The following is a 13,148-nucleotide window of genomic DNA, read 5'->3' as shown; positions in this document are numbered from 1 at the left end:
TATTGCACTTCTAATCCTCTTATAAATCTGCTCTCTTGACTTAAAAGGAATTACTTTCCAAAAATAGTTCCTTTTAAACTATGGGATTTGATGTTATATTACATTCTAAGATAGAGCAGGAAATTCAAGTGGCATATGATTGATTACAGCAGATTAATTATAACATCTCAAACCAAAATACTGGGAAGAACTAATAATAAAAAGCTCAAGTCCTTATCCACAAGAATTACTCTCAAAAACCCCTGATTTTTTCTGCTGTTTCTATACAATGTGTGTACCTCTTTGTTTTCTTGGCATTTAGGAAAACAAAAAAAGCCCTGAGAAAAATGGATCAATAAAAAGACCATGTGTCTGCCTGACCTTGCAGAGGAGAAAAAAATGGAAATATTAGGTATCTACCAAGTTAATACTCTACATACGGCACTTTCAGGGGTCAAAGAAAAATCCCTGTTCTAGAGGAAGTGCCAGAAAGCAGCAATGTTCACAACTTTTCAAGTCTGGAACGGTGATTTTAAAAACATAAAGCACCAAGAGGCAAACATGACCCCCACCCTTTTAGCAAGCAACAGTAACACTTTTAAGTGTTATTATGGCTAGTTAAAGTGATTAGGGTTGGACTATCAGATGAACTTTCCAAAGGTAATTCATGATTCCCTCAATTAAAAAAAAATAAAAAGTCAAGATTTTTATCTTTGGACATAAGATGCCTCCAAGACTGGGCTCTTTTCATTTTATTTTTAATTAAATAATTAATTTTTTCCTGGGCTCTTTTTATTCTGTTCACATGGGTTCTTCAATGTTAACATACTGGGAAAATGCCACTCACTGACCATGTGACCCTTCTAATGTGCCATCATCTCCACCTACTCAGTGATCGGTTAGGGGAGTAATTTCTGACAATATACAACCTGACTACTTGTTGTAAGATGGGAAGATGGTATTCTAGGGGAAAAAAAGCAGCTACCAATTCAACCTAGTATCTAACAATATTTTAAAAAGACTTAATGAGCCATAAGGAGTTCAAAATGTTATCTTAATTACAATCAAAATGGTAAAGCTAGTTTAACCTAAGTCAGCTGTGAGATGTTTTTTAGGAAGGGAAGCTGGCAGGATTTCATCCTCTTTGCCAAACTACCCATTATCAATGTTATAAGTGTATTAGGAACAATAAGAGAGGACAGGCACCTGAGTAGAAACCAGATATCTTGGCTTCTTTGAAGGAGACAGAGGACTTGAGATAATGGGTTGAGAATATAAAGGGCATTTTGGGGATCTATAATGTTCAGATAATGTTCTGTATGTATTGGGACATTTAAATTTAAGACATTTTTTTCCTAAAGGAAGAGGGGAAAAAATGGAGAATAGAAAAGACAGGGAGAGAAGGGAAGCCCCAGGAAGCCCAAATCACTCTGGCAGAAGCTACAGAAATGCAAGTCAGGATTTCTGTACAAACAACAGGGGAGCCTGGCAGTTATCAGCCTCCTAATGAGCAGTGGGAAGAAAGTGAGCTGTAAAAGGAGACAGGTCGCTAAGGATGGGAAGGGGGTCTCCTCTTACCCTCTGCTTAGTGCTTTTCTGAAGTTGGGCAGGGAAACAAAGTCCCCGGTCAGCCCACCTTGCTGCCTGTAGGAAAGGGCACAGCACAAACACCATGAGGTGCAATAACATACCAGAGTAAGGGTTAATGGGGCTTGACTTCCCGTGGCTCTCAGTGATGGCATCTATCTGACAGTAAAAAATGATGGGACACTTAATTCACAGGGAATTGTGCTGGGGGAAGGGCCTTGCCTTTGTGTCCTCTCAGAAGGGCTCTGAGAAATGGGCTCTAAGAATCAACAGGTGTGGATGGACAGGCTGGCCTACCAGCAGGGCTCAAGGTCTGACGGCAGTCAGAAAGGAAGAAATAAAGGTCAAAAAAAGAACAACTGAGTTTCAAAAGCCACTTCCTGCGTGCTGCCTCCTGCTTTATCTTCCATTAGCCATAAAGAAAAGGTGAGGGCTGCTGAAAACAAAAACAATCCTCTCTTTTTACTTAGGCTCGGAAGTCCTTTAATAATGATTCTGGAGGAGATTCAAACCCAAAGAGAAAGGCAGCCAGATGATCTGAGACACTAACAACAACAAAACCCCCAGGAATATTTAGAATGCATCCACCCGACAAAAGACCTATGCTAACTATACAAATAATTCTTGACTAAAAACAAATAAGAGAATCATGCCCACATTTACGAATGAAGCCTAAAAACCAGCTACCTAGTCCTTATAAAAAAATCCACAAAATATACCAATGCCCAAATGCGACTGTGCAGCAGACTGAACATAGAGGAAAACTCTCTGGAAACACCAACAGTGCTTCCCAAGCTTTCAAAAGACAGGATGGAGATGGCTCCCCATCAAGCCAGGGGCCCAGGGCATGGGCCCTGACGCTGTCGGGGTGGAGGAGGGTCTCTGCGGGGGTTGGCGGGCCCACTGATAAAAGCAGACCTGTGATCCTGAGACAACCAACACTTCATGCGGTTACTCCAAAGCCCGGCTGCCCACTTGGAGAGGCCCCAAGTCTCTCCTTCTTAGTCTCACTTTCTTGGCTCTCTCCTCTTCTCCACATTCTTTGTGGAGACATTCATTAAGCATTAACATGACAGGAACCACACTTTCTGCAGGCAGTTTTTGTTTTTCTTTTCCCATTCTCCCCCTCTCCTCTCAGTCTTTCTCCATGCCTTCAAATAGCCACAGGCAATTGGGGTTAAGTGACTTGCCCAGGGTCACACAGCTAGTAGGTGTCAAGTGTCTGAGGCCCGATTTGAACTCAGGTCCTCCTGAATTCAGGGCCGATGCTTTATCCACCGAGCCACCTAGCTGCCCGTTTGTTCATTCTTAATAAAGCTGTGCAGTTTGTTCTTAAATTTAAAAGCACTGAAATTAAATGCTTCAAGAACAAGGAGAGTCATTTATACAATTCATTTCAGTATTGTAGAGACAACGTAGAAAGACTGAAGAGCTCGGATCAACTATAATAGAGCCAACTACTGTTTCTGAGGATGCAGAGTATAAGCTGCTCTCAGGCCCCAGGCAGGGATGGTGGACACGAAACTCTATTTTCAGAAATGGCCAATGCAGCAGTTTGTTTTGCTTGCCCACATACTTGCAATGGCATATGTTTTTCTTGCTTTTTCAATGGGTGGGAGGAAAGAAGATGGAAGGGAGAATTAGGAACTGAAAAAAAAAAAGATGGAAATTAAAAAAATAAATTAAATGCTTTATGTTTCTCTTTAAGGAAAAAACTAAGTTGATTTTGTTTTTTAAATTCTGATCCTGACGGTGTTTTTTCTCTTGCCAGGGGTGAGCAGTTATATATGGGGAGTGGGAGAAGAGACACAAAACCAATCACCCCTAACTGAAATGAAAAAATCTGAAATCTAAGCCATAGAGAAATCAAGTAATGAAACACAGTCTGTGTCTGAACACAATACATGACTATTTTAAAGCAAGGAAATATTAAAAGGGGAACTGTTACCACTTAGGGTCCCTTCAAGTAGGTTCAATCTGCAAATTCTTACCTTGAATCCATCCTTCTTGTTTTTTTCCAAACCTGACCACTCTCCAGGCTGAAAATGTAGTTTAAAAGAAACGTAAGTATCTCAGTAACAACAGTGGCTACCCACTCTCCTAAGCCCAGGCTCCAAGGTAAGAAGAATGTCATCCTGGAGCAATTCTGCTGATGGTGATTAAAGAATAGCAGCACTGCGCAACACTCAAGTTTTATACCCGTTTAATATCTTCGATGCACTTAATGATGTAGCTTCTCTTGATGGCTTCTTTCACTGCATAGGCATCACTAAGGATAGTCAAGTGCTCCTCCAAAGCTTGCTGAATGAGGCTACTGGGCAAGGTTGGAAGATGAGCCAAATCCCAAAGGACCTCGAGGACCTGCAAGCACAGACAGAATGAAGCCCACCAAGGAGGCAAACAAGGGATCTGGAACATCTGTGTGAAACGCTGTCAATCTATCATTTAAATATCTGTTTGCTCTCTTGCCTTTCCAGAGGTGGTCTCAAAACGAGCTTCACGACCGATCCGCCCAATCAGGCTCAACAACTTCTGTCTTACTCTGTCATTTTCTGTCTCCCAGCTCTGTGGGGCAAATGGAAAAATATAGGATGAAGTCATGGTATTGAATATTTTGTGAATGTGTCCGGTTTGTTAAAATTGGCATATTATAACTACAATAGTTGAGCAGGAGATCAGACTTACTCCTTTCAGAGCACAAACATCCAACTCATCCCTGAAAAAGAATTCCAGGGGGCAGCTAGGTGGCACAGTGGATAGAGCCCTGGCCCTGGATTCAGGAGGACCTGAGTTCAAATCCAACCTCAGACACTTGACACTTACTAGCTGTGTGACCCTGGGCAAGTCACTTAACCCTCACTGCCCTGCCAAAAAAAGGAATTCCATCTAGGAATAGGCAGCAAGGGGTCATCCAACCATTGCTCGTCATGACCACCAGAGCTGTATCCCAAGAATGAATGGCTGTAAGTGGGACAGGACACAGGCACAGACAATAGCTCTGGAGTCAGAGTGGGCTCAACCTTCATCTAGTCACATGACAATCCTTCCTGATCTCAGTTTCCTCCTCTGTCAAATGAAGAGTGGGACTAGATGGGGTATAAGGTCCATTCCAGCTCTCAATCCAAGACCTTATGATTCTTGGGCCTGGATTAATTAAATGGCCACTGAAGTCCCTTCAGATTCTCCTGTCACAGAATCATGTGATTTTCTTGATTCTTCTTCATAATCAGAATCCATCCCCAACCCAAGCACTGCAGAAAAAGACACCTGGCAATAAAAACGTTTATTGGAGGAAGTACAAATACATATTATCATGCACACACCTTTTGGATGAGCACAAAGAGATGATTCAGCTGATCTGAGCTGAATTTCACAGCAGCCGCAGCAATAATAGTGTGGATGTTCTCAATCACAGTAGATGACTGTCCTGCCTGAAAGAAGGGAAAAAGATAATAAACTGGAGTTTTTGTAATCTAATCTTTAAAAGTAGTAAAATACATGTGTAATACAAAGATCAAATGACAGTAATATAATTACTAAAATGGCTACAATGAATAATTATCAATAAATATTGACTTTCCATCAAATAATTTTAGATTTAAGAGTATAAAATGGGGGTAGCCAGGTGGCACAGTGGATAAAGCACCAGCCCTGGATTCAGGAGGACCAGAGTTCAAATCCAGCCTCAGACACTTGACACCTACTAGCTGTGTGACCCTGGGCAAGTCACTTAACCCTCACTGCCCTGCCCCCCCCCCAAGTCTGTCTATCTGTCTATCTATCTATATGAGTATAAAATGAAAGGCAATATTAAGAGGGAGGTAGTAAATGTGGCACAGATTGTGGACTACAGAGCAACTGCCTTGGTGAGAAAGCGTTTACTCTGAGTATCCTAAGAAGGTTTTATTAAGGTAGCAAGGATGGAAGCCAGACCATAAAGAGCTGAAGAAAGAATAGCTAGTGAGGAAATAGCTACAACTCAGACTTAAGAAGTCTAAAAATGCAAGAAAGGCCATTAAATATCAGGAAGATTAAGCAATTCAAGTGAAAGGCATCTTTGCAGATGAAAGGAACAAGTAAAGAGAGAGGAGGGGAGGGCAGGAGAGGACTGACTTGAGGAGAAGCTCCGAGGGTACGTGCACCAGGAAGGAGACAGAGAAGGGTGAGAGTTGAGGTGCAGAGACAGGGAGATGCTTGGAGATGATCACATATCCATGACAAAACAAGCACTTCATTAGGCTGAGGCCTCCACACTCCAATAGAGGGCAAGCCCAGGGACCGAGGAGGTAAGGCAAAGGGAGCAGAAAGATGCTAGAGCCCTACTATCAAATCCAGAGTTCTATGGACCCCAGGCAGCTAGATAGTGCCATAGTGCACAGAGCGCCAGGCCTGGAGTCAGGCAAATCTGTCCTCAGACACTGACTAGCTGTGTGACCCTGTGCGAGTCACTTAACCCTGGCTTACTTCAGTTTCCTCATCCATAAAAGCCGGAGAAGAAAATGACCAACCACTCCTGTGTCTTTGCCAAGAAAACCCCAAATGGGGTCATAGAGAGTTGAACACAACTGACTCAACCACAATGGACTTCCATCACGAGAAGCCTGAACTCTGGAGAGCTTGGTTTTCAAGCAACCCAGAATTATATCTGCATCAAGAATGTGTATAAAGTGAAAGGGTGAGGTTTTTTGGTTATCCGTCAATGTGTTTGGTTTTACTATATTAAATATTTTGATTTTATTCTTTATTATGTATATGCACTTGTTTCTATTAATGCCAATATTAAAGCTATTCTAAACAATTTTTGAAAAAATATTTGAGGATGTTTAGATCACATTTATCCGAGAAATTATTTTGACCCTTTGCCCTTCTCTTATCAGAGATATCTAATTACCAAAACCTGTCAATTCTACCTTGGCTATACCACTGGAGTCAAGTGAAAAGTATACACGCACAGCTCAACATCTTTGTTTCAAAAGTAGTCTCGCCCACTTCCCGTACCTTTGTTCATGACCTTCCTTGTATCCTGAATATCCTTTATATTTGCATCTCCAGCCATTAAGCATTTATTAAACACTTAAGAGCTGGGTAATATGCTTTCACTTTCTGAAATACCACTATGAAATCCACTATTCTTCAAGGCCTAGCTTGAATGCCATTCATAGCTCTCAGCTCCCATTCCATTCAATCTTTATACCAGGTAGGACCAAATGATACATGAATTTAGAGGCATTAAAACAGAAAACCAGAGTAAAAAACAAAGAACTGAATCAGGTAGGGAGCATTCTCAGGCCCCACACCAAATGAATGAAAATCGTTCCTAGAAAGCAAGATGAAGGGAAGGATTAGCATTATAACAAAAAGGAACACAGGGAGTTTGGCATGCACAACTGATACAGGTATCTGGGTCCTGGTAAAGTGAAAACGTCCCTAAGGGGATGGTGCCTAGCTGTAGGAAGCCATCAATGGAAAGGGGCAGAGTGAAGATGTTAACAGGTGTGTGGGTACTGCAGCTGTGTGGAAGAAAAACCACAACTAAGACTGGCCTTTGTTGGGAGGATATGGTAGGACCCATCGTACTATTTCCTGTCTGATTACACACCTTTTGGGTCTTGACTTTGGAGACTTAGTAAATAGGATAATTAGAGCCTGACATTTTGGGCTCTTCACAATCTGGCTTCTACCTACATTTCTAGTCTTACTCCACACAAACTAATATTATTATCTGTTCCCATTTCTCACTTGTACTGTTCCCCATGCTTGGAATGCATTCCTTTCTCATCACCACCTTTCAGAATGCCTGACCCTTTCAAGGCCACACTCTAAACCCTGCACCAAGTGTTAGGCATCTTCTCCCTCCTGGACCTTTTAAACACAAAGTCACAATGCTTGACTGACTGTTATCCAGTGTGTTCTATTGTTTTGATCACCACAACACCATTACATTCTCTGTGATCTGGCAGTGGGAGAGCCCTTTTGTTTAACTTAAAATATAATAATCATCAGTTCCCTTGAAGTCCTCCAGATTCATTTTATTTTGTCTAATTCTAAAAAGTAAAGTTTGTTGTGGCACCCAATCTGTAAATTAGGGAGTAAGGACATTTTTGTGATTAAACTAATACCAGCCCAATTGTGAACAAGACTATTTTCTTTGTTCAATTCTGCTTTGATTTCTCTAAAGTGTTTTGTTGTTATATACCTCTAAGTATCAAATGCGTCTTGAAATGTTAACTGTGCAATTTGATGCAGTTTGTAGTTACTTAAAATGGGATTTTTTTGTCTCTCCTTTTTGAGTTTTATGTGTAATATCCAGAAAAGGTGATTTTTGCTGAGTTCCTTTTATATGCTATGACTTTACTGGTTCCTCTTTCAAGTTAATTTCTTTCACTGACTCCCTACTAAGCCATCATTTCAGCCCTAGAGAACATGTAGCTTCAATTTTTTTTTTGCCCATGAAAGGGCAAGAAATGAAACAATGACAGCAAATCAGAGGAATGTGATAACACACCTGACCCCCTTCAGAGCCTAAGCTAGATCACATCCATTCTGAGGAGTCATGGGGTTCTCTGCTCCCCAACTCTCCAGGATATCTCAAGGGTCTGAACAGTCAGTCTTCAGTTGGCCACAATTTCAGGGTTCAACAAACATTTTGATCTAGCACAGCAACTTTAAAGCCATTCTGGCAACGGAGCTACACTTAAAAATCATCTTCAAATAAACACTCTATAGTGTGGTGAACAAACGTGGATAAGAAGCTAATGGAAATATGGCTTCTATCTTTGTAGGATAAGGTTAAATGATGCAGCAAGGTATTCACAGCTGGTGTAGCAGCACTGAGAGGACTTGTATTTCCCACACCGTCCACTTCATAAATCATGCATTTTGCTATACGCCACATATACGCAATACATTACTATAGCATATGATGGAAAGTGGAATGTAACAGTTTCAACATTAGACTAGGAGAGGATGAAAATGGCACTTACCTGTATTCTCCAAATTTTGGTGAGCTCATCTAAAGACAATTTACTGCCCAGTAGTTCAATAATTCCTTTTATACGATCACAGTATTGTGCTTGATCAATATTACCTGACAGAACAAACAGCACAGAAGATAAGTTCGACACCAAGTCCCTATATGCAATTTTAATTCAAGACAGTATCAACTTGCCATTTCATTTAAAGCCTGAGACATTAAAAGGAGCTGTTTACATTTCATGAAAATGCTTACCTTCCAATGCGATTGACAGAACAGAGTTCTCAACTAGCCAATCTAATAATCGGTCTGTATCGATTGCATTCTTCACAGATTTGGATAAAGTGCTGTCTTCTATCAGTTTGGTTACCTAATAAGAGAGTATTGTGGCTGAAATCTAAATGCTGTTATGAATATTTAAAAATCCCTCCAAATAAACCAAGCGTGTTCAGGTGGCACATCTGTGACTTCTACAAAGCTAGCAAAATGGAACATAGACCAGCATTAGTAAAAGCATCTGAAAAAGCACTGGCAGGCAGTTACTTAACATGAAAAAACAACTTTCAGAGAATGAATTTCCTGTGTCTAATCTGTGACAAGCAATGAGAAATTCACTTTTGGAAGATGTAGTTTTCCAAACTTTCTCATTTAAAACAAATAATTTTTTTTTCTTTTAAGATTTAGACATTTCTTTTGTAACATTTTAGAAATGTTCATCCTTTCCCTGTATGTTGAGACTCAATTTTAAAGGCACAGTTTTTGAAGTGTTAGCCAGGATGCTGAGCTATAGGCTTTCTCCAAACTTTGAATTTTCTTATCCATTGGAATAAACAGATAAAAATGTGAGGATGATACCACTAATATATTGGCTGCTAAAAACAAAACTATTAAAATCCTGTGGAAAGCAGGCTTACAAAAAAGCAAGAGAAAAGCCTCTTGTGGCCAGCACCATGGAAATGAGCAAGAGGGCCTGAAGGAAAATGAAAATATAAGAGGCAGACGAGATGACAGAGGATGTGGTATGGGGTGGGGCAGCAATACTGGTGCCTGGTACCAGGGGAGAGGACAGCATGTCCTTCTGACTTTGTCATCAGACCAAGATTTCAAGCACTTTGCTTTTGCCCAAAACACACAAAAACAGTAACATTTGGGGGGAGGGGAGGTGTATCAGCTGATTACAGGACCCAGGGAATTTGTCCAACTACCTCATTTTTCAAAGGAGGAAACTAAGTCACAGAATGGTGAGCTGGAGAGACCTTCTGACTCCAAATGCAGGGACGGCCTTTGCCTCTTTGCCTTTGACTAACTGTACTTTTTTTATAGGCAAAGCACCTTACTCCCTGGGTGGACAGCCAAACAGCCTGGTTTATGCTGACTTAAGTATCTGTGCAGTTCCACTCAGAACAGAAGGGGTTCAGGGCCATCCCAGAGAACAGATGAGTCTTGTCCTGGAAGCTGCCTGACAGAAGTGGGCTATGAGTGCACGCCAACACTTCCCGGGCAACAGCTGTGCAAGGGGCCACAGGATCTAGTCTGAATGAGAGCCCTCTGCCGCCAAGCCTGTGACCAGGCCCTAGGGCCCTTGGGCCTTCCCACTCCCACAAGAAGAGGAAGGGAGCTCTGCCACGTGCGTCATCTCCCTTGCTCTTTCAGGGGCTGATCCCATTTTCCCTTCATTTCCCCAACTCTTACCACAGCACCTGGCACAGAGCTCATCAACAAGAGATGTTTTTTCCATTTCATTCCAAAGAGAACTGGACTTAGTCAAAGAACCTGTGCCCTGACGCTTCATGAACAAGATGTGACGCCTGGTCACCTCAGCTTCCTCTTGGTTAAATACTTGTAAATGATGACCGTTACTACTTAAGAGTCAATCACGGGGCTTAGATGGAAGGGACCCCACACCCTCCTGTTAGGGGAGAAGCTGAACCCCCAAAAGGTGATGAGTCTACAGGAGCAGACTCCAGAAGCAACCTGGAGTTCAAGCCCTTTGCCCCAGGAAGGGCATTTTCACAGGACTGAAGGATAATGATGATCTTCTAGTTCAAGCCCTCAGTTATAGATGAGATAACTGTCCAACAAACTGCATGAATGAGGAATATGAGGAATTTAGAGAAATACTAGTGAGATAAGCAGCTCAGAAAGTAAGAGTAATGATCGCAACCAGGGAGCAAGACGGTGACAAACAGAGAGCAGCTATGGTGTCAGAAAGTGGGTAACACCGCCCCCCTCCCCACACACGTGGAGAGCCAAGAGGAGCATATGTGGTGAGACAGGCTCACTGGACTGACTGGCTTGGCCAAACCGTTTTTCTGTCACAAGGAAAATTGTCAGCAGGTTGGGGGGTGGGGGGGTGAAGGGTTTAGTATCTGGAAATGACAGTAATAGACAAACAAAAGGCCATCAATAGAGGGAATATAACCAAAAGAGAACAAAAATACAAAATAATCTCTCTCACATTACAACAGCATGCCTATATCACATGCCCAGCCTCAAGATCAACAATCAATATAATCTGCAGGGCTCTTGGCATATACTTTAAGACTTTTCCAGGGGGCAGCTAGGTGGTGCAGCGGATAAAGCACGGGCCCTGGAGTCAGGAGGACCTGAGCTTAAAACTGGCCTCAGACACTTGACACTTACTAGCTGTGTGACCCTGGGCAAGTCACTTAACCCCCATTGCTCCGCCACCCCCCCCCCAAAAAAAAAGAAAAGAGAAAAAAAGACTTTTTCAGCAGTCTAATTCACTTTACGTTTGTTCTGGAGACATGGCTTGAACATGGGGCTTTTCCCAACTGAAAAGGCACCAACACTCACCTCTTTAAGGGAATTCATTTTGGCACTGAAATGGGGTGACTTCAGCATGCGGAGCAAAATGTCCAGCCGCAGGGCATCCACCACCGTCACCAGGTCGGGTTGGAAGCGCATGCAGAGCAACTTAATAGCTGACAAAAGCTCAGGGATGCTGACGAGTCTCTAGATAAGAATCATGAAAAAGCTGTCACAAACACTTCTTCGTAAAACTGAAAAAGAAGCTGGAATTTCAACAAACATTCATTAAACATATCCCGTGAAGAGGGAAAACGCCACGATTAACTCAAGCATGGTCCTTGCCCTCAGTGGAGAAAACAGTCCAGTGTGAACACCCCCAGCCCCAGCCCCACCTGATCGGGATGTAGGAGAGGTGCTCAGCAAGTGCCTTCAAAGGTCTGCAGGGGTGACAAGTTACTGACTAGGAGAATGAGGGAAGGCTGCATGGAGGAGTTGGGCAGGGCTGAGGGGGAGGGGGATTTCCAAAGGTTCATGGGGACAGCACAGAAAGGACATTCTATTCCAAAGAAAAGCTTTGGCACAGACAAGGTGGTGGCAAAAGGCAGCACGTCTCTGGGGGGCAGGGAACCCTCCAGCTTGCCTAGAATATACAAAGGGCAGGGAGTGAAGCAGCACTTGGTAAGCACCCATTAGGTGCCAGGCTACCAAGAAGGGGGAAGGGGGGAAGAGAAGCAATGTTCTCCAGGAGCTCAGAGTCCAATGGGGGACACAAGGTTCTAACAGGATACAGAGGAAGCTGAGTGGTGCCAGCCTCAGAAGGAAGACACTCAAAGGAAAGAGGCCTGGGACACAAGGAGGCTGAGAGCGGGGCAGGTCGGTGGATGGCCAGTGCAAAGACACAGTGTCCATGAGCGAGAGCTGGGTGTGGTGAACAGCAAAGGGAAGGTTCTCGACATGGTCTTGAAGGAGGAGGCCCTTCAGGTGGACCCCTGACAGCCCAGGGAAGGCCCCACTGCTGGCCTGGAACCAGTGCACTGGTGCGAGGGGACACCTGGGTTGCAATCAGCACCGCTCAGAACAGGGCGTAGATGAGAAATGCTCCGAAGTTAAAAGCGACTGGTCACAGAGTGGGGGATGACAAGACAGGCTGAAACCACCCAGCTGGGGGGCAAGGAGGACCTATGCTGGATGGTTTGGGTGGAAAGAGCAAGGAGAGGGCGAGAGAGTCTTGTTCAATAGCAATCCCTTGTTCTTCAACTACTGGACATTCTGATTCTAAACTCAAGTGACTGAAGAGCTGGATGTGCTCCAGCGTCCTTAGATAATGTACTGAAATGAGGCTTAAAAATGAACCCCGAGTTCCCACAGCTCAGTATCTGCTGTGCCAAAAGGAAAAGTCCACACATTCCTTTTCAAACAGAAATGGACACAGAATTTTCTGAGCGATCTCTCTCCCTTCTTATGACCAGAGGGAACACAGAAACCATTTCTAAAGTAAACATCCGGGTGTTTATCAGACTGCTCGCTGTCTTGAGAAGGAGGGAGAAAAACTGGGGACTCAAAATCTTATAAAATTGAATGCTAGGGGGCAGCGAGGGGGTGCAGTGGTAAAGCACTGGCCCTGGAGTCAGGAGGGCCTGAGTTCAAATCCGGCCTCAGACACTTGACGCTTACTAGCTGTGTGACCCTGGGCAAGTCACTTAACCCCAATTGCCTCGCCCTCCCCCCCTTCAAACAGAAAAGAAAAAACTGAATGCTGAAAATGATCTTTCCACGTAACTAGAAAATAATAAAATACTATTAAAGAAAAAAAAGTAAACACCTGCTGGTGGTGAAA

General features: G+C 43.1%; 1 protein-coding gene across 2 annotated transcripts in view; it reads right to left on the bottom strand.

Moving 5' to 3' along the window:
• USP24 (ubiquitin specific peptidase 24) overlaps positions 1-13,148 on the bottom strand; it is a 155,315-nt gene that overhangs the window by 79,720 nt on the left and 62,447 nt on the right. For both annotated transcript variants that reach the window (XR_006356444.1, XM_044005436.1), the window contains exons 10-16: positions 11,357-11,515; positions 8,795-8,909; positions 8,550-8,653; positions 4,890-4,997; positions 4,036-4,131; positions 3,766-3,927; positions 3,558-3,605 (exon numbers count right to left, since the gene is read on the bottom strand). Coding sequence is in view for 1 of the 2 variants with exons in the window: in XM_044005436.1 (XP_043861371.1) it covers positions 3,558-3,605; positions 3,766-3,927; positions 4,036-4,131; positions 4,890-4,997; positions 8,550-8,653; positions 8,795-8,909; positions 11,357-11,515 (792 nt within the window). In the remaining variant the exon portion in view is untranslated. The remainder of the gene's footprint in view (positions 1-3,557; positions 3,606-3,765; positions 3,928-4,035; positions 4,132-4,889; positions 4,998-8,549; positions 8,654-8,794; positions 8,910-11,356; positions 11,516-13,148) is intronic.

Source organism: Dromiciops gliroides, chromosome 4, assembly GCF_019393635.1.
Source record: "Dromiciops gliroides isolate mDroGli1 chromosome 4, mDroGli1.pri, whole genome shotgun sequence".
Classification (NCBI taxonomy): domain Eukaryota; kingdom Metazoa; phylum Chordata; class Mammalia; order Microbiotheria; family Microbiotheriidae; genus Dromiciops; species Dromiciops gliroides.
This window is presented reverse-complemented; position numbering and strand designations above follow the sequence as displayed.